Source organism: Manacus candei, unplaced genomic scaffold (assembly GCF_025592945.1).
Source record: "Manacus candei isolate 608988 ecotype Guabito, Panama unplaced genomic scaffold, ASM2559294v1 h1tg000015l, whole genome shotgun sequence".
Classification (NCBI taxonomy): domain Eukaryota; kingdom Metazoa; phylum Chordata; class Aves; order Passeriformes; family Pipridae; genus Manacus; species Manacus candei.
The window spans coordinates 14,913,964-14,938,495 of NW_026138063.1; the positions used below are offsets into that span (position 1 = coordinate 14,913,964).

The window sequence follows — 24,532 nt, forward strand, 5'->3', positions numbered from 1 at the left end:
ACCACTTTGAATCTGGTGAACTGCAGGCAGCAGCCTGTCTGTGTTTCATACACTGCCTGATCAGGGCTTTGTTTGTTCAAGGGATGGGGTCATGATACCTTTTGGATCAGATATTTTCAGTGTGAATGTCAGTTATGATCATGAAGCATTTGTCCAGACCCATGAATGAGGGAACTTTGATGGCATTCCCATTTGATGGAAAAAAATCAAACATCTTAAATTGTATTTTCCAAAATAACTCAAGCCTGTATTGTTCCATCTTATATTTGAGATATGTGTAGTAACAAATGGCACTTCTAGATGCAGTGTTTCATCTTGGACTGAAAGCTCTTTTATTTACTGTATTACAAAGGACTTTTTTTCAAACTTTTCTCTCCAGAGGCATTTTTTTCGCAACTTAGGATCGATTTTAACCTACGCCTTCTTGGGAACTGCCATCTCCTGCATTGTCATAGGGTAAGTGAATGCCTTCTGCTATTATTGCATGCTTGATATCTTTTTCAATTAAAAGCTAAACTGTAAAAAGAATTGCAGACTTTGCATGGTCAATATAGTTACCAATTTGTAAGGCAAAACTCTTGGATAGCCAAGAACTGTCCCAGGCATTCAGAAAATTGTGTCCTTCATTTCTGGTCTATGACTGCTGCAAGCATGAGCTGCCTTCCACACTCCATAGGTGTAACCATCTGTCCTAAGAAACAGAACCATTATCTCAAGTGAAATTCCATGTTACTAGAATTCCTTCTAGAAAAGAGCAGATCTCCAACAGAAAAGAAAGGACTTTAAATCTCAGAGGGAGTAGGAACAGTTATCTGGTAGCATATATGTAAAAAAACCCTGGAGTCATTTCACAGACTAAGTGAAATTTTTAGTTGAAGATCACAGGAAAAGCCTCAGTCTGGAACAATGTGTGAATTTAGCCTGGCTGTGAATAAATGGCTCCTGCAGAAAAAGAGGAAGGGGGAAAAGTAGAGGGACAAAACATCCTGTTTTATTTTCATATCTCCTTAATGAAAAATTTCTAATTTTGTTTCAAAATTTGCCTAACTAAAAGAAGTATTTGCTAGTCAGAAATGGATTATATATTTCCAGCTGGCATGATGTGAAACTTCTGTTTATCAGTTTGATTAGCTCAATCAAATTTATACAAACTGTTTAAAAATCCTTAAGTCAAGGATGAAGATCCATCTTTCACAATATTTATGAATATCACACAGACACTTCAGCTCTCATGTTCTGGGAAAATTCCTGATGCAGGTGAAAATAAATGACCAGAGTTGGATTCTGCGGTGAGAGGGTCTCTGTGCCTGCACAGAGCCTTACTGAGGGAAGCAGGTCACTATTCACAGTTTAACCTGAGCATCACCTGGCATTTCTGTGCTATGGAGACAGCTGAGGTAGCTCAGTCTGTATGGTCTGGGAAGGTGATGGAGCAGTGCTGCATGTAAGTAAGTCTTGCTGAGATGCCTTGATCTTGCTGGTACTGTGCAGAATTATAATGGAAAAAAGTCACAGAACTCTGTGGTGTTCAGACTTTAGACTAGGAAGCACATCCTATCTTGTAGGCCTTATTTGAGAGCCTGGGCTGTAGAACTCTAAAATATGCCATTTATATCTCTGCATGATATGGAAAGATATGTGGAAACACTTCAGGTATTGTAAAGGTGCTTGAATTTAAAACTGGTCCAAATTCTGTACATATAAATAGCAGTTTCAAGTTATAGAAGCAGTTAATTTTTTTAATGTCAGTCTTTCCCTTCCTTTATATTAAAGATGTAAGTGCTGCGTCAAGGTGTAAGGTCCTCGCTGGCATTATTATGAGATGGAACTTTCTCCTTTAATGCCATTTTAATGATAGTAAAATACATGAATGACCTATAACTTAGAGTTCAATGATTTTAAAACTATTCTTTTATGAGTATGCCATCATATCTATCTCGATAGCCTGGATTCCTAATAATCAAGTAGCTTAGTAAGCATAATGCACCGGAGGCATTGTGATATTAAATGTTCTGCAAGCTGTGTTCACTCCAAATGTCAGGAAACTTTAGACTCTGCAATGAAAAATGACATTCAAAGTATGATCACCTTCTGTGCTGAACTAAGGGGTGCAAGCTCTGTGTGTGGCTGCTTCCCTTTCGGAAAGAAAAACGATGGCACATCTGTGGGCTGAGCAGAAAGGAGGCCTTCAATTCCAGACACAAATCTGTACCTACAGGAGGAATTGTACTATGTGTCCTATCTATTGGAGACAAAAAGCTTAACCTCACTTTTCTTTCTGAAATCTTTCTTTCCTTGAGAAATGGCATCTCATCACAAGTCGAAGATCACAACTTGGACAGCTGCACCACTCATATTTTCCCCCTGTCTTTATTTGCAATAATACACACCTCTCTGTGACCTCTGCTCATGGAGTTGTTTCTTTTTATACCCATTTATATGGCAAATAGCACCCCTAAGGTTGGAATTATAAATTCAGTAAAAAAATCTTTATCCTGGCAATGGGTTGAGCTGAATGGTAGCACATTCATGAGGTAACAGTGATTCTGGACCACAGTAGGACCCTTCCTGTGCTTCCTCTCACTTGTCTCAGCTATTGAACATTTCTCCTGTAAACCAATAGCTCTGTGAGACTGCAGGAAAGCAGTAGGACTGTCCAGCCCAGTGATCCTTTTGAACATGCATTTAGTTTATGACACTGACATGTGTCATTGCCCTTTGCAAATGGAAAATGCCAGAGCAGCTTTGATGAAATTGTTAAAAGAAACATAATACATTGAGTTTAGCCTATATTCCAAATACTTTCATTCCTGTATCCACACAATTTTATCTAAAACAGAATGAATGCAGATAGAATCTACTACAGAAAGTTCCTGTTAGGAACAGTTCCTACTAGCACTTCAAAGTTCAAGCCCAAAGTCAAGGATGAAGATCCAAATGAAACCTTAAGTTAAAGAGGAGTAAGAACTGGGCCTTACACAGTGTTCTGTACAAACCCACAACCCCACTGGAATCACTGCAGGGAAGGCACTAATGTATTCAGAGCAGGGCTTATGTGAATGTGAAGCATGTTTGCATAATGTACATGTCAGGATAAGAAGGAGATACTGAGTGCACAAAGAACAAAAGGTTATATAAAAACTTTACTGAAGAAAATGAAAAATGAGTCCTAAAAGAAAAACATGTCCTAAGAGAGAAGGGGTGAAGAACTACAGTTGCTGCTACAAAAGAAAGGACAGAACCCCAAGGTACTTCCAGGTTGCATTGCTGTGGACAAATATTTTGTGCATAGATATGATTAAACGTGCTTAGTTTTTATTATATATGTGCAACACATACATGTACAGTACCTCAATATCCATAGGCTCAGGGTCTGTGTATCTGCAGCCTTGCACTGGGACTGTGCTCCTCCTGCCTGAGGGAGTTACAGAGCTCCTTGTGTGAACCCTGGAGGCTGTAACAAAGAAGGACCAGACCTCTCTTTCTCAACCAGAAACAGCTGGGAAATATCATTAATAAAGGACAGAAACATCCTTTGGATTGCTGCAAACTCTCAGAGTGCTAAAACGTTGCCATGGAACACACTGATACAATGGTGCCTGTCTCCTCTTTGTGAGTCTTTGCTTTTGTGTGAAAGGCCTCAAGAAAGAGGAGCTGTGTAGAATTTGAGTGAAAAGGCTATAATCAGATATTCCCACTGAGGGCAGGGGAAGGAGGGGTAAGAGAGATTGCTTTATTTTAGTGAAAGCAGTGCTGAAATGTAATTGCTTTCTGCTAAATACTGCTCTAAGGAATGCCTGCCCATGTTAGCTGTAACACTGCCCTTGGCCACTTAACACACAGGCAAGTTATACTAATTTCTAAGCTCTCCCAGCAAAGCAAAATTATGCCCTTTGCACCAAGTCTGGCTAGCAAGGATCCATGCAGAGAGATCCCATGAGGTAAAGGAGAAATTCCCCCACTCTAAGCCTTTGCAGAATTGCTGAAATTGTTCCCTTCACAGCAAAGAGAGTGCTGACTCTGGATCTGTATGACATAAGATCATATAAGATCCAGTCTCTCAACAGACCTTTTCTCTGCCAGTGGTTCCAGCCTCCTGCCTCCTGAAGAAGAGTGTGGGATGATCACTGAGACAGCTCTTTATTCCTCAGACCTTACAGGTCAAGACCCTCTTAGGCTTTCTCTGATATAGGGCAGGCAGTCTCTTGCTGTAGCAGAGTACTCAAGTTTCATAGACTTAGAGAATAATTTAGGTTGGAAGCAATGTCTGGATGTCTGCAGTCCAACCCCCTAACAAATGCATGACTGGCTTCAAATTTAAATCCAGGTGCTCAGGACCCTGTCCAGTCAACTTCTGAGTATCTCCAAGAATGTGATTTCCACTGGCTTTCTGGGAAATATGTTCCAGTCTTAACCACCCTCACTACAACAACTGTTTTTCTGTATATCCAACTGGAATTTCCTTTGCTTCACCTTGTAACCTTTACCTCCCATCCTTTCCCTATGCACCCCTCAGAAGGTGGGTCGTCTATAACCACCTGAAGACAGGTCCCCTCCTAGTTACAAGAGAAAGCTCACCTGCTGCCTCTTCTCATATGTTACAGCCCCTAAATTATCTTAGTGGTTCTCTGTTGGACTGTCTCCTATCTGTCTTCCCTGTATCAGAGGTCCAAAACTAAACACACTATTCCAGATGCCACCTCACAAATGCCAACAAAGACTTAATGGCTTCCCTTGTCTTGCTCACTGTGCTTCCATGAACACAATGTGGTTTGCAGTTATGCTTCACAGTTGTTGTTGTGAAATCCACTTCTGACTCGTGCTCAATCTGATATCCTCCTGGGCTCCAGGGGCTTTCTGCACACACCTATGTAGCCAGCCATGCTCCTGTGGGACTGTTGCACAGGGTTATTCCATCTTTTCCATATGTACCTTGATATTAACTCTGCATTATGACTGATTGTAAGTTGAAGCAGCACTGAGCTGAAGCTACTCAGTGAGCACATGAAAACTGTGCTGCTGAAAAATTAAATTAACATCTGCCCCCTCTTGCCTTTTCTTGTTTATTTTTTACATATTAGGCAGAGGCAGGGAGAAGGACCTAATTTCAACTTTTGCAAGGAATAGTGTTCCCTTCCCTTAGATTCTATTTTTAATAAACTGTGCTGGGATGCATCTTCCAGAATTGATATCCGTCATAGATATTTTGAATTTTGATCATGGAAGAGTGCTCAAGTATTTGGAAGAATCTTGACACTATGGTAACAGCCTATTAGAGCAACATACTGAGTGGCAGGGGGCGTAGAAAGATTTGCATTTCCCCCCCTTAAATCATCTTGACTTGATTTTCAGCATTTTCAGTGGCAGCCAGAGCCAAGATGGCTAAGCACAGGAGCACTGGCATCATTAAGTTGGCCTTATCTGTGATTTTTGATTTGGCTTCACTTGGGTTTTCTTGAATTGCAATGCCAAAACCACATTTTTGATATTCAGAATGCAGCATGTTTGCAGTCACTTACTCATATTTTTCCAGCCTGTCTACTACTTTTGGCAAGGCCTGATTTTTCTGGAATTTAAAGCTTTCTAAGTGTGCAACTCAAATAACAAATGTATTTGCAGACAACTTAGGCTAAGTTTATCTATCTTTGTGGCTGCAGTGAGAATTTTACTTGAAAAAAGCTTTGGGGTTTGGATCAGAAAAAGTAGGGTAATTGCAGTTTTGAGAAGGTGAAGTTATGAAATTCACACAACTGATAATAATGGTATTAGGGAGAGTCATTCCAAGATGATCACTGTTTTAAGGGGAAAGATGTTGGTGTTTATATCAGCTACTCAGATTGCATAACCTTCCCTGGCTGGAGAGACTTCTCCATATTTCAACAGTTAGTTAGTTTGACCTGATTAATTCCAGTATGTCTGTGAGTACATGAGTACTTGCTTTACAATAAGCATATCAGATTGTTTCATGGTAATCAGTGCTTTAAATTGAACTTCCTATTAAAAAACCCACATTGAATCAAACTATTTCTTTGTGCATCTGTGTTTAACTGCAGTGACTAACATTTTGGAGAAAGAAGTCTCTTTTGACATTTAAATTCAAGTGTAAAGAGTAAGTCATCATCATACTTGATTCTCCCAAGCAGTTCAAGAATTCTTTCCCTTGCCATTCCTCACCATTCTACAAATGAATATTCACATACTTTCTGCATATGATCACTAAAGGGTGAGATTATAATAATAGGATGCAATACAGTATAATAAATATTTTCTAAATTCCTTCTTTTTAAAACTGAATCTTAAGTGGTTTTATTTGAAAACCAGAACAGTTTTTTGTTTCTATACACAGACATGCACATATATAAGTAAAAATTTATAAAAGAGAAAAAGAAATATTAAGGAATATCAAATACAAATCCAGATATTTTTGTAGGGGAAAAAAAGGACATGAAATTGGGTGTTCCATCATAACCTTTCTATGAAAGTAGAAATTTTCCATTCAAATGTCTGTGGTATCAAAATTCCATCATCACATGATGTAATTATTTTTCTTCACTCTTAACTGCACTGTTTTGACAGTCCCTCTTTGTGCTTCCTAAAGGAGGAAGGGTTGGACTGAGTTAATAACACTGTTGCTCAAATGCAGCAAGGGCAAGAAATGTTCAACTTTTCTTTACATGGTTTACATGGGTAAGATGCATTCTGACATAACTGTACAGTCAGAGATTTAGTTCTCTCATCATTATACTTATACAAATGCAATTCTAAAAGTTAGGAGACCAATTCCTTCCACTGGTATACCACTAAAAAAGACTATTTACAATTAAAAATTTTTAGTAGAAAACAGTCTTTCAAAAGACACAATCAAACAAAAGTGTAACATTTTGTATGTGTGTGGTGTATTCATTTTCTCCTAAAAATGTCAGCTTGTTTTACAGCCACCTTCTCACCTACAAGTCACTTGCTGTGGCCTCCTAGGAACATGGGGTGGGACTGGGGATGTACAGATATAGTGTTGACACAGGTTCCACCTCTCCCTGAGCATGGAGCAGGCAGTGCACACCTGAGAGGTTCAGCAGGCAATAGTTGTGGTTACTGAGCACGGCTGGGGATTTCTTTTTATTTTCATAGATACTTTGATAGTTTGGCAAAGGCTAGATGGAGGTTTAGTTAGGTTGTTAGTGTGTTTATTACTTTCTGTTGGGAGCTCAATGGAATATACAAATGGGATCTGCTGATGTGAAACAGTCCTGAGTTTATAATCTGACTGTTCTTTCTCACTGGAGGGCTAGGGATAGACTTTACAACTTGGAAACAAAATACTTGTAGCTGTGTGCTTCAGCAGAGCAAAGCCAAATGTTGTTTGGCTTGAATTTACTGTGTAGTGCTGTGGGATTCTTCTGGATTTTGGAACTGTTTCTGCAAGGGAAAATGGGGCCAGGTTAAGGGTAACAGGAAAAAAAATCTCTCAGTTAGAGCTCTCCGTAAACTAAGCAAGTACCTTTACAAGGATCATCTATTGCTACACCAGCTCAGCTCTTGTCTTTCCAGATGATAACTTCTGTAATAATTTAGACTCAGTTCATGTTCAAAGAAAGCAGTATTTTTTTTCTGATTAAAATACTGTTTTCTACTGCATGTTCCCATCAAATGATAAAAAAAACCTAGGTCCATCTTTCCTCCACACACCACCTGTAAATAGCAAATGCTTAACCTCCCTACAGGCAAGAATAAAAGCTTTATTCTTGGTACAAATACAAACTGGTGAGGAGGAGTGTTAATGTATCTTCGTGCTGTAGAAATTAACTGAGGGAGAAATAGGGAAAAATTATATATAGACCATTTTCCCTCCTCCATAGTAAAACCCTCAGAACATAATTTCTAATGCTCTTTTGAAGCTGATATTCAGCCTAAGAGTGGAAATAAAGACAAAACTAGTAAGCAGACATTGATTTGAAGAGTACAGTGCCTGTGTTTGTAAGGGTAGAGGGCCTGTGTTGGTACCCTTTTTGGGGGATTCGGCTGCTTTCGTGTCCCATCCTGGAGTGAATGCAGGTATTTTCTGTCAGTCAGTATTGCCCCAGTTTTGCATTGACTTGAGGAAACTCAACGGAGATGATTCAGCTGAAAAACCAAGCCAAGTCTCTCCAGGGTCCTTCAAAGAAGGCAGCCTAACAATGAGTTTTCCAGCAGGAAAAGAGCTAGTGTTTAGTTGTCCATGTGCAGCTCAGTTTCCCAACTCAGTAGCTTTGACTCTTTGGTCAGTCCAAATCTAAGATCATTCTGTTGCAGTCTGTGGAGTTGCCACCTGCAACTCATAGATGCAGTTGCAAGGGTTAATTCCTATGTATCACTTTTTAAAGGTGTGTATCACTGTTTAAAGGTGTGTAGTGAATCCAAAATGGGTTAGTAAAGTATGAGTTTAGAGAAGCTTGAAAATACACACCCACTGTGATACCTCGTTTGGGGGATTCTGCACAGGGAGTAAAGAGGGAAAAGGCTTCCTCATAGCCATAACTCTCAGAGAGTTCTAGCAGTTCTAGAAGTTATAAAGTATTTTTAAAAAAAGCCTTCTATTTGTATGACTTGTGAAATTGTGGATAAGAAGCTGGGTTAAATGAAGACTGATATAAAATATGTTTCCCAGACCACTAACACCCACACAGAGTGAAAAGTTCTTCCAAGAGTACTTTGATGCCTTCAAGTATGTGTTGCTGAAAGTTCAGTCAGAATTTGTAGCTATTTCGCAATAAACATCTGACATTGTTTACTGCAGCAAAGCTGATCAAGCAGAAAACAGTTTTTCTTCTCATAAACAGATGTGGTGAGCAGCAGGGTGTAATTATTTGTATCGTCCAGAAGAACTCCTCAGCATACTAAGGATTTTGAAAGAAATATATTACAGGGAACACCAAAGGTGTGGGGCTGCAGAGACAAGAAGAACCTGGAATAGCAGGAGATTCATCTAAAATAAAAAGGCTGCTTAATTTGGTATTTGATACCCAGTAGGTTCTCCAGGAACCCATCAAAAAATTTAAATTATGTGCTCTACTGAAAAACATGAGAACAGCATTTGTTGCAAAACAGCCAAAACACTCAAGTCCAGATATTTCCCAAGAAGAAACCCACCCTGGAGGGATGAGTTTGTTTGTGGGGGTTTTGTTTGTTTTTGTGGGGGTTTTTTGCAAACTGTCTTCCCAGCTGCCTTGAAAGCCAAAGCTTTTACTGCAGGAATTAATACTTTTGGATAGATCTCCTAATGTCTTCTCCCTGATATTCATGGATCCTTTAAGAATTGACACCCAGTGTGGTCTCCAAAGACTGCCATCGCTTATTTCTCTGGCTATAGATCACCTCTACACCTGTACAACAGCTTCCTTGGCTGCAGCATCATTTGGAAGTCTCAAGTTTGCAAGACTGCTTTCACAGTATCTATATTGACTGTCAGGGAAAACATCTTTACAGAGCAGGTGAAATGGAAAATATGCATCCCTTATGGCCCCTTATCCTGACATCCACTGCCTTTCTCAGCACATACGATCTTCCCAGAAAAATTCCAGGCTACAGAGGAGATGAAAACACAAGGAGAAGGAGGTACATTGACTGTGATTAGTTCATTTTCCATCTCATACAGATATTTTTCCACACTGCATGAGAAACCTGCACACCAAGCCTATGACTGAGGAGGGTATGTCCCCTTCAGCCCATGCTGTGTGTTGCTCCAGGCCCTACATACCTGTATGGCTTTGCCAGGTAGTGAGCCAGGCCACGTTTCCAAAATGGGCAACAGTCTGACCTCTGTCATGTGCACGGGAACTTGTGGATTGGTTGAAAAGTCCTTTGAGCTGTTTCACTGGGAAAGGTGTAAGAGAAATTTAAAACAGAGGAGAAACCTGTTCTACTTCAGTAGCATGCCTTTAGTCTCTTCAAACTGGGGGGATTACTGTTAGATAAAATGCTGAGCAAGATTTGGAAGTGTACAGGCAGTAGCTCGTTGGAGCAGGAATAGAGTGGGTGATGCAGCTCTCCTACCTGTTACCTTGAATATTTCATAATATGTCAACTCAAAAGATGCTTTTTTCTCCCACCCACCACCGTTTTGCATATCCCTCTTCTGGGCCAGTTGATCAAATACTGCACTTGCATCTGACAAATCTTTTGCAGAGCACAACTGCTATTAGGCTGAAATGTTCTGTAAACACACAAGTTTTCATGATGGCCCTGGGACAGATCCTACACTCAGTGGGGACAAAACCTACAAAAGCTGGTCTGATCAAGTAACCAGATTCTCCACGGAATAGAGCAGATAGATGACATTTAAATAGTATACAAAGCTTTCTTCAGCTCCTGGTTGTTCCTGAGTATTAAGATGACAATGAATCATCTAAATGTTTCTCTAGTCCTGGCTCTCTTCTGAATACTCATTGTCTGAGAAGTCCATTACATTTGTTTCCATATTCCATACACTTGACTGTGATGATAAATTGCAGCAAGTTCAGTGGGTGGCCACCAAGATGGATAAGGGCTGGGACATTTGCCCTATAAAGAAGAAACTGAAGAAACTGAGCTCATTTAGCCTAAGTAAGAGGGGCTTCCAGGGGAGATTATCAAGAAAGCAAAGCCAGGCTCTGCACAGTAGTGCATGGTGAGAGGACAAAACTGAGAGACATAAATTGTAACTTAAAAAAAATGTGACTTGATATAAGCAAAAACTTTTTCATGATGAGGACAGCCAAGCATTGGAACAGATTGTCCAGAGATGCTGGATGTACAATCTCAATCCTTGGAGGTTTTCAAGACCTAAATGGTTAAAGCTCTGAGCACTCTGGTCTCATAGCAGACTCTGCCTTGAGGAGAAATTTGGACTAGAGACAACCTGGGGTCCCTTCTAACATAAATTAGTCTACAATTCTGTGTTGCTATAAATAACATATCTTACAGCAGAACATGTGCTGCCCCCAGCCCATCCCTTTCAGCCATTTTCTACTTTCAACTTTTCTACCACTTTTTCTGTTGATTCAATTATCTTGGTCTCCATCATCCCATATCCAACAGTTAGCTTCCAGGAGGTTTTTCTTTCTCATCACCTTTTGTTGAAATATGGAATCTGCAATAAAAAGAAATATCACTTTCATTTCCGTAATAAACTGATTGGGCACTTCCTTCCTCTTTGCAACACCACCTCTCCCCAGTTAACCACTCTCCCCCTGAAGCTTAGCAGCAACCAAAACTGAAATTAAAAGACCACAATTTCTACCCCTTTTTGACCTTTCTGTTATTGGGAGCATGGGTGCTTTTATCTTTTGTGGGGTATTTATGTGCACGTAGCAAATTTTGAGCAGTATGATTTCACTGGTAAAAAAACCCACTTGATCTGTAAAAAGACAATGACTAATAGTGAAACTTCTGCAATAAGAATTTTAAGATCACGTGTAGGTACACTGACTGACCCAGAGGCTGTGCCAGCATTGCCTTTCCATAGCCTGCTGCTGTATGAGAAGATTGCTATTCCTCAGACTGAAAAGGAAAAACAATTTTTTCTTTTTTTAATTGCTCACCTTTCTTTCACCCATCCTTACTACCCACTCAGTGATGAAAACAAAACTCCTCATTTTGCCAAGGAGTAGAGATTATTTTCAGAGTTCTGTTTACCTGTTTTATTTAACCCAAGTGAGACTGCACATGAAACCGTTAGATGTGTTCCCTGAGAATGATCCTAATTTATTTTGGGAGGAGAAAGAGTGCATGTTTATGCAATCTCTATGGAACATAAGTATCATAAAATGAAATTAGGAAAGCAGTGGAACTGATCTGATGCTTTCAGTTCTCTTGCAAATCATGTCATCTGGTTTATGCAGTTGCCCTCCATTGTTCATTGGGATGTGATGAACTGGTTTCAGCTTCTCTCCCTTAGGATGGTATTCTGAGTGAGATTGCTCTTCACCACTCTTTTGTCATCAAATAATTTGGGGTGGAATTGACCTTCAGATCCAATCCCCTGATGAAAACAAGTTAGAGCAGGTTACTTGGAGCCTGCTGGTCACGTTTTGAATACACCTCAGTGTCCATCTCTAAGGAACAGCATTAGTATCCAAGTGCCAGCTGGATTTCAAACCAATGTTTATTACTCTCTGAGCCCAGCAAGAGGGTGGGTTTGCCACCTTCCAAGTCCTTCCAAAGTGGGTGACTTGATTTAGCCAGCTTTCAGTAATCTTCTTATGAATGTTGTCTTATCTAGCCCATACAGGAATCCACAGTTTGTGCTTAAGCATAACATATTACCTGTCTAAGCTACCTGCTACATAGACCTTCTCTTGCAAAGATGTTGAAGTACCTTTTAAGTTCCACTTGATTTCTAGGAAGCAGAGTCTTGACCTCACTTTAGATGTGGAAAAATGCACTTGCTGACAGGTTACAGATGTGATAGAGTTGGGAGACAGCTCCAAAGCCCCTCCCCTGCCTGTCCCTGGGCTGTGCTTCACCATTTGCTGTACAACCGTGAGTAACCAAAAAGCACTTTTTTTGCCATCACCATTCAGATGGCTCAAAAATTCATGTATCATGGAGGGCAGAACAGCCTTGGTGAGGCTGGCGCCAATGAGCACTGCCAGAGCCACAAGCCTTACCAGTGTACTTGAGATACTCAGGATCTGGTTTCCTGTCCAAATCCCAATCCCATTTTGGCATCTTTCCAAAGCAGCCCTCAGCTGAGGCCAAAGGACCATTTATGCCTGATTTCCCCCCCAGCAGACCGGTACAAGAGCCTCACTTCTGGTTTCATTCAGACTCGGAATGGTCCCTTTTGCTGTTGGACGCAGTTTGACCCGCAGCTCGCGTGGCTGTTCTCCTTCAGCTGTTAGACACGAGCCACCGGCTTTGCTTCCCACGCGTCAGAAGGGGGGGGGGGGGAAACCGCATCCTGACTACTTTTAAAATACAAATAAACCACGAGAGAAACAGCAACCAGGAGTGAGTGTTTAGCAGCATCAGCCAGCACCGCGGTGAGGAGCAGCCCGAGCGGCGCACACGGTCCCTCACGGCGGTGCCGCGGGCCCCGGAGCGGCCACCGGGTGGCACCCGCGCTCCGCCCGCAGCGGCGGGTTACGGGGGATTACGGGAAAGCCTGAATGAGGGAAGGAAACATTGCGGTTTGTCTCCAACAACACTTTCTTTCAAGTGCCTGGTTTCTGTTTAGAGCTCCTCTAGGCGAGTCCTGGGGGCACCAGTCCGCATGGGGGGGCTAGTCTGGGGCATCCAGATTCAGGGTAACGGGTCAGGCAACGCTCCAGTTCCAAATCCAGTGTCAGCTCTGTTGTTGATCCGGTGACAGAGCAGCTTCCAAAGTCTGCAGCAGCCAGAACACTCACTTCACTTTTCTCAAACGCTGAGCACGGGTTGTACTGGGAATACTACAAGTTGCTAAACAAGCATCATCCTTTACACATCACTCTTCAAACACTGACCTACCCAGGGATTCTGAATAACACAGTAAATGAAACAATTCTGACGAAAACTAGGGGTGTCTTGGGGGATAAGAGGGAGTCTTTTAGCTAAAATTGTTGTGCAATCTGTCTAAATGTCCGAGTCTTAACAATCAGCCTGATTTTCAAATGTTTTCACATAGTTTTCTAAGTATGGACTTAGTTACTGGAGTTGTGACACAACGATTTGAGGTCATTGCTAACAAAATTGCACAGTTGTGGGAACACTTGCAAGACTGGAAGTGACTCAGGAGCCTGAACTAGTTGTTAAAATGCCCTCCTAGTGAAAGGAATAGACTGCAAAACCCATTACAGTTGCAACCTCTCACTGGCAAATTGCAGCCTCATTAGTAATCTTGGCAAGATGACGAGGGTTTTACATTACTGATCCCCTTGTTAGCCCTCAAGTGTGCAACTGAAGCGCTCTTTTGGGAGCAGTTTGTGGAAGTGAATGTTGTAAATATATTTCCTTTATAGGCAAACAGATGCTCTCTGTCTTTGGAGCCATCAAACTCGTGCATTCACAAACACACAACTCACTTAAAAATAAATGGGAAGTGAAAGTAGTAGCTAAACCTGCCAAAAATGAAGATCTAATGATAATTGTAAGCACATAAATTTTGCTGCGTTTTCCCAGTGAGCCAAGACACATAAAGTAACATAAAGTAATTTCCTCTCCCCCAAAACTGTCTCTTCAGGGGTGTGGATGTTCCGTATAGTTTTTCTGTATGGCAAGGATGAGATACATATAGATATAGATAGATATAGATATATAAAATTGAAAAACATTAATCAATGACATAGTGACTTGCAATGTACTCACAGTACTATAGGGCAATAGCAGTTGTTCTCAGACAGGTAGTAGGTGGTCCTGTTCAGGTATTCCACTATGACAAGAAATTTATATAATTAGGAATTGGTCTGACACAAGTGTCCCCAAGCACTCCCACAGTGTCCCTCTCACCACAGTCTGGCCAGTAGCATGTGTGATGCATGTAGCAAAGGAGCAACATTACTTCTCAACTGTGTCTCAATTTTTCCCATAGGTTGTTTAAAGCAGGCTGGTTTTCCATTAAGTTGACCTGGGAAAGCTGTGGAGCATCCAGGCAGACTGCTTCCACATCAGTAGAGCACATTGGTAGGAGTTTAACACGTTTCCAAATAATTGCCCACAAATTCTTTATGAGGGACAAATAGTTCCAGAAAGCTTCTCAGACAATATTCCACCTGATTACAGAGCCTCAGGAAGGGTTTTTCTGCCAAGGAGAAAGAAATGTCACACCTTGAGGAGAGTTTGTCATGGGCTGTAAACAAGGTGTCCTTAGCCACACTGTTCAAAACTCTTTCTCCTCCGTGTTCTTCCTCTATTCATTAGGTACTGGCCCCTGAGTGGCTTCTGCTTTGAAAGAATTAATTATTCAAGCTGCCTACGTATCTCTTTTCAGCAAGAACTACCCCCATTGTGTTACAAGGACAAAAACCTTCCATAACAGCCAGGACAGATGGATGAAGCCTGGCAACACTTTTCAGAGGAGTGCCACACCTCTGTGTTATCAAACCTGGGTTTATTTGCAAACCTTGTTATCTTTGATAATTTAATTACAGTACTACTCTTGAGGATATTCTTGTTGTACAAAAACATCATCTTCAATTAATTTTTTAGTGTCTCATAATGACAAAAAAACGGAAAACAGATGCAAACTAAAAGCTGAACAATCGAAAGAATACAAACTATGTCATTTAATAAAAATCTTGTTTAAGAAATGATTATATATCTCTTAGTGGTTTTTTAACATGTTGGGGATGGAAACACTGCTGTATTATTCAGCAAATACCCCTACTGGAATACTTTGTTCTTTCCATAGTGATACTGTATAAGCTGTGCTGTCTCAAGGGAATTGTAACGGTGCAGTGCTAAGATGCTGTGCTGAGATATTTGTGCCTTCATACTTCCTTTCCTGCAGGGCTTTCTGCCTCTAAAAAGATGTTTGAGTTGCTTTCCCCTGTTTCTCTCACTTCTTTGATCTGTTTGATCATTACAGTCTAACCTATTCTTAATTTCCTCTTGCTGGCCCATTTTGAAAGCCTTGTGTACGATTTCCAGTGGATAAAATTGCCATTGGGATGCCCTTTCTCTCCCTTTAGCATTGATCGTCATCAGTCATGAGCAGATGCTGGGGAGGCAGATGATCTTTCAAATGTAGCAAGGAAGACTAGGAGGAGAGTGCCTGGAGGCAGATTCAACCACTTAGAAGCATGTAGTCACACGCCATGGTGTTAGCTTGCTTCAGGGAGGGAGGGGAGCGAGAGCTGAACATCAAAGTGCAATGGAAATGTAAAATCCTTAGTGCTGTGATTCCTCCTTTCATCTGTGCTTTTTCTCCTGGCGAGGTGTTGCAGGCAGTTCTGCTTTCTATGCTACTGAATAGACTCAGGCTTTGGTGAATGTAAATGGAGCTCCAGGATCAGTTTTTTTATCCTTTAGAAGTTCTAACACTCTAAAATTAATTTGAGATTGAATATTTTCAATCAGCAAAAGCAGGTACAAACAGTCTTTCTAGGACAAACAAGGCACAGGTATTCTTCAGGCTCAAGTTGCAACAAGATGGGGAAGAGCAGGAAAATTGGGAAGAATCCATCCTAGGGGACTCCATACGCCGGGTCAAGTCATATGCTGCTGCACGGTGGTGACACACCAGAAGCTTTGGTTCAGGATGCTGCCCCTCCTTTGGAGATCCTGTTTCATCCCAGCTGCAGGGCTGTCAAAGCACAGCCACATGGGGTCGGGGTGCCAGGGCCTCTCCCAAGGTCTGTGGCCAGACCTGGATCCCACAGGCACTGCCCACGCTGGGGCTGCCCCACACTGGCTGTGGGATCGAGTTGTATTCCCTGACCCCCTGTTGCTCGTGCTATTGCTTAGCTGCTCTGCTGCACTCCTCTGTCTTGTCTCTCGTGTTCCATTTGGCTTTCCCTGTACATTCAGTTACTAGAGAAAACATTGGCATCATTGTCTCCCTGTACAGCCCAAGCAACTGGTGCCTTCAGTTTGGGAAGTGCGAGCAATTCTGTAACACCTCTTTCAGTGCTCCCATAGACCGATGGTTATTGTACACGAGAGGTTGCAGTGAGAAAAAGAATGCTGCGTATGTAAAAAAACCCTGAAATGTAATATAGAAAGTATAATATAAAGTTAACACAGCAAGAACTCCAAACTGAAGGATATAGAGATCTTAAGGTCAATCTTTAAAATTTTGTCAAGAAATTCTAGAAATACTTATTAACTTAATTACTTGGAGCTATACCAACAGGCAGCCTAAAACAATAATGTTAACTTATTTCTGAAGCACTTGTTACTTTTGTGAATAGTCTTGAAATTTTTTTCCATATGTGGAGGCCCAGGCTGAATTAAGAAAGGAGAAGGGCTTCTGTAATGTGACATGCACAGTATCTGATGACCTGTGGTTCAACCTATTGAACAAACTGCTGCTGGCAAACATTTTGAGTAATCAGTTTTCCGTATGAGATTAAAGGGGAAAAAATATTTCTGCAATTTACAGATTACAGTGAGGCCTGAATAGACACTGTGTGAAAATACTTCTATGGTGGGTTGACCCTGGCTGGATGCCAGGTGCCCACCAAAGCCACTCTGTCTCTGCCCTGCTCAGCTGGACAGGGGAGAGAAAATACAATGAAAGGCTCTCAGGTCAAGATAAGGGTAAGGAGAGATCACTCACCAATTGCTGTCATGAGCAAAACAGACACAACTTGAGGAAATTAGCTTAATTTATTACCAATCAAATCAGAGTAGGATAATGAGAAATGAAACCCTTCTCTCCTTCTCTGGCTTAACTACTCATGAGTTCTCTCCCTCCTTCCCTGCTGCACAGGGTGGGTGGGGAATGGGGATTGTGGTCAGTCCATCACACCCAATCTCTGCTGCTCCTTCCTCCTCAGGGGGAGGACTCCCCACACACTTGCCCTGCTTCAGCACACACTTCCCAAGGGGTCACAGCATCCTTTGGGCATCCATCTGCTCTGACATGAGGTCCTCCTGGGGCTGCAGGTGGATCTCTGCTCCAACATGGACCTGTATGGGCTGCAGAGGCACAACTGCCTCACCATGGTCTGACCATGGGCTGCAGGGGAATCTCTGCTCTGGCACCTGAAGCACCTCATCCCCCCTTCCCTGGTGTCTGCAGGGCTGTTTGTCTCACATATCCTCACTCCTGTCTCCATCTGCAGAGGTTTTTTTCCGCCTCTGAAGTACCTTATCCCAGAGTCGCTGCCACCATTGCATGAGCTCAGCCTTGGCCAGTGGCTGGTCCATCTTGGGACCAGCTGGCATTGGCTCCATCAGACACAGGGGAAGCTTCTGGCAGCTTCTCAGAGAAGCCACCCCTCTAGCCTCCCCCACTACCAAAACTGCCGTGCAAACCCAATACAGTGTTAAACAAATTTGGCTACAGCTGTTGCATAAAATCAAACTCAAAAGTTACCATAGTTCATAGTGAGCAATGCTCAGTGATGTAGAATCAGTTAATTTGAATCAGTGTCCTCCCAAGAAGGGAATGTTCTTCAGCCTTGCTCATTTTGGAATATAATCTTTCTCTGATCTTTGAAGTGATGAAATGAAGGAGTCAATCACAGAGGCACAGAAATTAGAGCAATAAAAGAGCTATTAGACTGTAGAGCTCATTATTCCATCCCTAAAAGGCTACTCTGCAGTGCATTCTTGGGTACTTTGTCCAGTATACCTAAAAATCTAGGAGTATGGAAAGAATGAAGGAGACATTCTACTGCACAGAAATGTCAGTCCTTTTCTCTCTGTTTTGATCCAGCTATAGGATGAAGCAAAGCAGTAATTGCTGCCATTATAGAGAACAAATCTATTTGCATTTCTACAGTGCTTCAGCTCTAGCTGTGAATGCCTAATCAGTCCTATTGCTGGAAAAATATTTTCCAGCCTCTTGTCAAATTTCTGTCTGATTGCAGTGCATTACTGCAAAGCCACTTTACTCCATCCATGTCCTGGCCCACATCACTAGAGGGCTGTGGTTAAAAATTTTTGAAGCCAACACTGGTGTGTAAGAAACAATATAGCAGTGTCTGTCAGTGGTTCAGTAAATGATCTTTCACCTCTGGTAGAATCCTGCCTAGCATAACACGCAATGGTATCTGTGTTTCTAGAACTGTAAAACTCTGAATAATGGGTGTATAAAGATCCCATTGCACACTTTTACAGGAATAGTGACATTTGCCCAATGTCTGTACTGGCTTTAGCCATAACAATCACACTGTGTTTCTCTCCCCCATCCTTCCCCAGCAGTGGTGCCTGCAGGCTGTGTTTCTCATTCCCTGCTGTACCTGCTTTATCACAGTGATAAGCACTATCGAGTGACTGCTACATTCTGATGCAAAGGTAACTGCGCAGGTGACATGCATTTGTAAATTTACCCTGAATCTGGAGGACTTGCACCTGCTCTTCTACTAATCAGCAGCTTTGTTCTGCCTCCACAAACCCTGTAAATTTAAGGTCAGTTTAAGCTTAGTGCACAGTTCCCAGGTCTGATATAGCCGCTTTGTTTCCATCACCAGGCACAGAAGTGTTGTAACCTGGCCAGGTTAAAGATCCCTGCAGGAAAAGGAGGTGGCTGGAACAGCACAGAGCTGGCAACTGTCAAACTGTTTGTGTGAGCAATAGACATGCAAGTGGTGAGGACAGATCACTCACTACTCCTCAGTTCCACCCCTGCTCACACCTTGATATCCCATGGTTCAGCTGCAGGAGCCCTAATGTACCATGCAAAGGAAAAGTGTCATTCAATCAGCTATCACAGACTTTGGAGGAAGAAAAAATGAACAAAAAGTGTTACTTGCAATGAAATAATCAGCTTGTTCTTACAGAGGAAGTTGACTTTACTTTCTTCTTTTTTATTATCAGTTAATTTATGTTAGTAAATACTGTGTCTTACAAAGCCTTGTATCTCATGGATTTGGTTTATCAAAAAGCAAATGTGTATATGATTCATCTGACAGAATTGTTCATGCCTAGAAAAGAAAAAGCCACTCTTTCTCCGAGCTCTTCAAATACTGAAAGATCAATAAGACTACAAAACGTGACAAGGGACTGACAGTCATGCCCAGTGAGTAACAATGTAAGACCAAAGTTACTCGTGCAGTTATTCTGCATTTACACCCTATCGAGAGAAGTCAGTGCTGGGAGTGATATTCAAGCTGAGCAAGTGAAGAAAAGGAGACATAACAGTTTTTAGTGCTATTTTCAGCCCAATCCCACATGCTTGCCTTATTCACGCTTCTATTTAATTTGATATGTAATGCACATGAGTTAGACAAAAATTATTTGTCTCGTGGTTTGATGTTTTTACATACACATTTAAGAATTATATTCCCTGTAATCCTCTCTCACTATGTTAGAGCTGTTCCAAAGTTGAAATCTTTCACACAAATATCTCAATCTTTTCTCACCAAAATCATTCGTATTTCATGTATTTACAAAGTAAATTTTCCCTGAGAAAGCAGCCAAAATCTCATAACAGCATTTCCATTTCATCAATTCATTCAACTCACCCAGGAAACATTTAAGGCCATTTTCCACTTAATCATTTCAACTAAATCTACAGTACTAGCTTTAGATTTTAAAGATTGCAAAACCTCATCCTGTAGAATTAGAAATTTTATTTGTTAAACAAGACACAACAATTATGAAAGACCCTGTAAGGGGAACAGCATGTCCTGTAACTGGGCATGTGCAATCCTTAACATTTAGAGAAGTGCCCTTCATGAGATGCACTGAATCAATCTGTCCTAGGGGTCCTACTTCCACAAACTGTTCAGAAATGCTGTGGTAGAACTGTCTTTTATACACCCAACTTGTGCCTATGTAAGTCTTCTTCATCAGATCCTAGTGCTAGAAAAATAAAATACGTTTGTTTAGAAGGTTGTTCTGCCCTCAGGGGAAAGGAAATGAAAATCTGGGCAGGGACTGAAGAAGATCCTGATACATCCATAGATTTATGCTGGAGGTTCAATCATATATCCTACAGAATCCTATAGGTTTATGGCCTAAACCCCAGAAGGAGTAACAAATAGCTGCTATACTCTGCTTTCTACCAGCAATAACTAACCATATTTCCTGGCACTTCCTAAGCTTAAATGGGACCTGTCCTTGGCTGTTGTCAGTGAGGAGCGTGGGTTTAGGATAGAGCCACAGAACATATCCATACTGCTGTGTGCTTGGGCTTCCTGCAGTGAGAACTAGAACAAAAGAAGAAAAAAAGAAGAATTCTACGCAGGGTTTTTACAGGGTTAAAGCTTGTGAGGATCTCACTGGTATGTCCAGATCTGACAGAAAGCAGCATAATGTACTCAGAATATCTAGTGCCTTCTTGGTAGTGGGGACAGGAGATTTTCATTGACCTTTTGGGCCAGTCACTGGCATAAACCACACCCTGAGGCTTCCTGAGGAGCAGGGACTGGAATAGAGAGGGACAAAGAAACACAAGTCGTCCCACTTGTATCTTGTGCCCAAAATCAGTCTTTCCCCATTCCCAGTGCTGCTCAGGTATAGTAACCAACTGTGCTGTCTTTGCCATAGGTGTTTTGAGGCATCAGAGATAGAAAAGTCAAATCTGCACAACAAAAGTAAAATCTGCACAAAATTCTCATCATCACAATTAGCCATAAGTAAAGAACTCTTTTAACAGATACGCATTTGATGCATATTGTATAAAAAAATAAGAAAGCTACAATGAAGAAATAGCTATGTTCAATGGAGCAGAACCAACACCACTGTGTGAAAAAGCTGAATTAAGTATTTCTGTTCCTACTGACTCTGGAATCGTGTGATACAGTAACATAGTCTGGTGGGGAAGATGCAACTCTCACAAGAGGGCAGACTGGTAACTGCAGACTCCTCTACAGCACACTGATGCTTGTCAAACATTATTACAACTTCAGAAGCCACAAACCTATTAAATAAGAGGGTTTTAAAATAAAAATAAAGAAGCACAATAGTGGGCTTCTCTGGGACCCCGCTGCTATATTTAATGTATTAAAAATCATTTCTATTTAGCACATCAATTAAGGATAAATGTATAAGAAAGAGATAACCTGCTTGCCACAGGTTGTTTTGAAGCTCATGTCCTACTGATTCATTCTGAATCATATCACCACAAATACTTTCACCCTGAGAAGTTTTTTATTGGCCTAGAAGGTTCCTATTTCTGAAAGTTTATCACAGTATTTTCATGTCACTTTAGACCTATCTGCATACCTGTCCTTCTGTTAATTATTTTTTTCCAACAAAAAAACCTCAATTTTCACTTGACCAATGAGCATCATTACACAATAATACTCTTATATCCCCAGTAACAGGAGCTAACCTGGACACAAGGAATTTTATCATTCTTCTTCTTCATCCCCGTTTGCCATAGCAAGGATGCTGTTTAAAAAAACCCTGAAACTTAATATGTTTTTAAAGGTTGGATGGGTTTCTCTTCCTGTCTACACACTTACAGAGATCCACACACTTTCAGAGGTCTAATTTTTGGATTTCAATTACTAAGGCACAAGACTGATCCATGTCCCAAGAGGTACCACCCCCTAGTTTAGAAATGTGAAACTCAGGGTTGATATTCTGAAGAGTCCCTTATTTCTAGGGGAGATTGAACCAAGCCCAGGCAGGCTCCTGGAAACTCTCAAGACACAGCAAGGGCCCCCTCTGTCCTAAACACATTCAACTCTTTCATCAACCAATACATTTTATGTTTGAAAACTGCACTATAAATTAAATGTCCATTGAGGGTACCTGGCAATCTCCATTTACGGTACAGGTATGAATTCCTCTTTTCTTTGTTCTTGAGCACTTGCATCTCTATTTGACTGAGCTAATCCAATAAAAATTCTAAAAGTTTCAAACATGTTTCTCTAGATTTCATTTCATGCCCTATTTTACATCAGGTTATTCTCTAATCTAATTTACATTATTCTGAAATCACAAACTGATCATAATTACCTTTTAATGATAATACAAGCTCATTTAAAGGGAACATCAGGTGCTCCAGTGAAGACCTACTGTAGCAGTTCCTTGCAAATAAGATCATGGGGTTTATGTATTTTGATATGAAATAGTAAAAGAAAAGAAGTTAAATTCAATATTTATACTGTATTTTCAAATGAGGAGCAAAAATATTGCTGTTTCAGAATCTCACGGGGGAAGTTGTTCTGAAATTTAGATACTAGCTGAATTGTTCATGAGTTAGTTCAGTACAAATAATAAACCAGAAGCATGAGTCTGTCTTCCACATAGATTGATGGAAGGTTACTATCCAGCAATGTTTCTATACTTGGAGAGGGAGTTCAAAACATTATTGGTTCCTGCTTTCTTGACTCAAAATAGTTCTCTTCTGAATTTCTGCTGAATCAGATTTTTTTTTCCTTTTAATCCCTCAGATGTGTGAGGTTTGAAGTCTTTCCATAGACAGGTCTTTTATCCTAACATGCTCAGCTGTCCTGAACACTATTTCTGAAAGTAGGATTTTGCTGCTTCATGGAATTCTGAAGAAAACTCATATAGAAGTTTTTATGACACCTGGAATGTTCTTGAGGTTGAAAAGACAAAATGATCCTCATATATCCTTCTGTCCATATGATAATGAGGTGATACTCAGTGATATTAAAGGCTGGCACTTTTGAAGCTTCAAAGGTGAAGAAAACAAAGTTTTGTTCTTAGTCCATAGCTAATCTGTGACAATGCTATCAGATGTGGTTAAAACCATGGGTTTAGCAAAGTCTTTCATAAAGTCAGACATTTATATGGATAATGAGATGGGATTAGGGGTCTTCACACTTCAGGATACAAAGTACCCGCTCAGCTGAGAACTAGATAAAATTCTCTTATTGAAGGCAATTTTATAATGGGCTGTAACAGGTTTTCTTGAACTTAAAAAACCTTTTAATATTTAGACCAGATTAAATTCTTCAGGATATTGACTTCTTTTAGGTAAAGAAAGAACCTTGCATATTATGATTGCTAGAATTATGATAATCACTGAAATACCTCATTGTTGAAGTGAATTCACTGGTGGCTGAATGAGACAATTAACTAGTGAAGCCAATTTACCCGACACACTGACTTTGTGTTTTAATCCTTGTATGTGACAACAGCTGTGTAATCTGAGAACTCAGAGTTACTGACATTTAATTACAATGTTTTTAACTCCTGTAGATAATACAGACACTGTGTTATTTTCCTTCTGCAAACTGGGTATTTTCAGTCCTTCCTTTTTCATAATGAAAGCCTCTTGGTGTCACTAATATTTTTCTTAGAATTCCACTACCTTCTGTACAACAGTGGTTTAGGAATTTCTAAAACAATCATCATTATTGTATCTGGAAAATCTTATGTCTGATTATTTTAAATTCTATTTTTACCGTCAGGAGAATACCTGTCTCAAAATATATGTGTAAGACTGTCAGTAATTCATTATCTCTTCGAGATTCTCTCAATTTATAAGACTGAGTAAAGTAAATCTTGAGGTAATGTTTGAACCTTGCAGTGCAATAAAATATTAAGTGGCACTATGATTTGGACACAGTACAGTTGACAGTGTTTCATGGCTCATTTGCCCAAGTAATTATTAGATTTTACTCACAACTCAAACACCAAGTACAGATTTTTCATTGCAGAGATTCAGGTTTGTATGTATATAATGCATAATGGCTCTAATTTAAATGGAGATCAGGAACACAGGGATCCCAAAGCTGTGTTGTACTAATTAGAGAAGTATTAAAAACACATTAAATAATACTGTGCAGTTGTGAGAGGTGCTAAATTGGTTTGTATGTCTTCAATGCAAAATGTTGTAAAACTACAGTACAGTAAAGGCTATCTGAAAGTCAGTCTGAAAAAAGAGATGTGAAATTTTAAAAACAAACCAAAACAAACATGAAATATCATTTGAGACTTTTTTGAAACCCCAAAAAAACCCCATGAAATACCATTTACTGACAGTTTCCAGCAATGATTGGTGATC

General features: G+C 40.6%; 1 protein-coding gene and 1 long non-coding RNA gene across 6 annotated transcripts in view; one reads left to right on the forward strand and one right to left on the reverse strand.

Moving 5' to 3' along the window:
- Positions 1-24,532, forward strand: part of SLC9A9 (solute carrier family 9 member A9) — a 183,600-nt gene that overhangs the window by 11,790 nt on the left and 147,278 nt on the right. Inside the window, exon 4 of the mRNA XM_051782060.1 lies at positions 380-456. Coding sequence (XP_051638020.1) covers positions 380-456 — 77 coding nt within the window. The remainder of the gene's footprint in view (positions 1-379; positions 457-24,532) is intronic.
- On the reverse strand, positions 452-14,367 carry LOC127468675 (uncharacterized). Of its 5 annotated transcripts, XR_007903645.1 has the most exons (7): positions 14,302-14,367; positions 12,767-13,397; positions 11,000-11,104; positions 9,734-9,850; positions 4,070-4,146; positions 3,351-3,454; positions 452-942 (listed from the first exon to the last, which is right to left on the reverse strand). It is a non-coding gene; the product is annotated as an uncharacterized LOC127468675 (long non-coding RNA). The 5 variants fall into 5 exon arrangements; XR_007903646.1 differs by lacking the exon at positions 14,302-14,367 and having other exon boundaries at positions 11,003-11,104; positions 12,767-13,590; XR_007903642.1 differs by lacking the exon at positions 14,302-14,367 and having other exon boundaries at positions 12,767-13,590.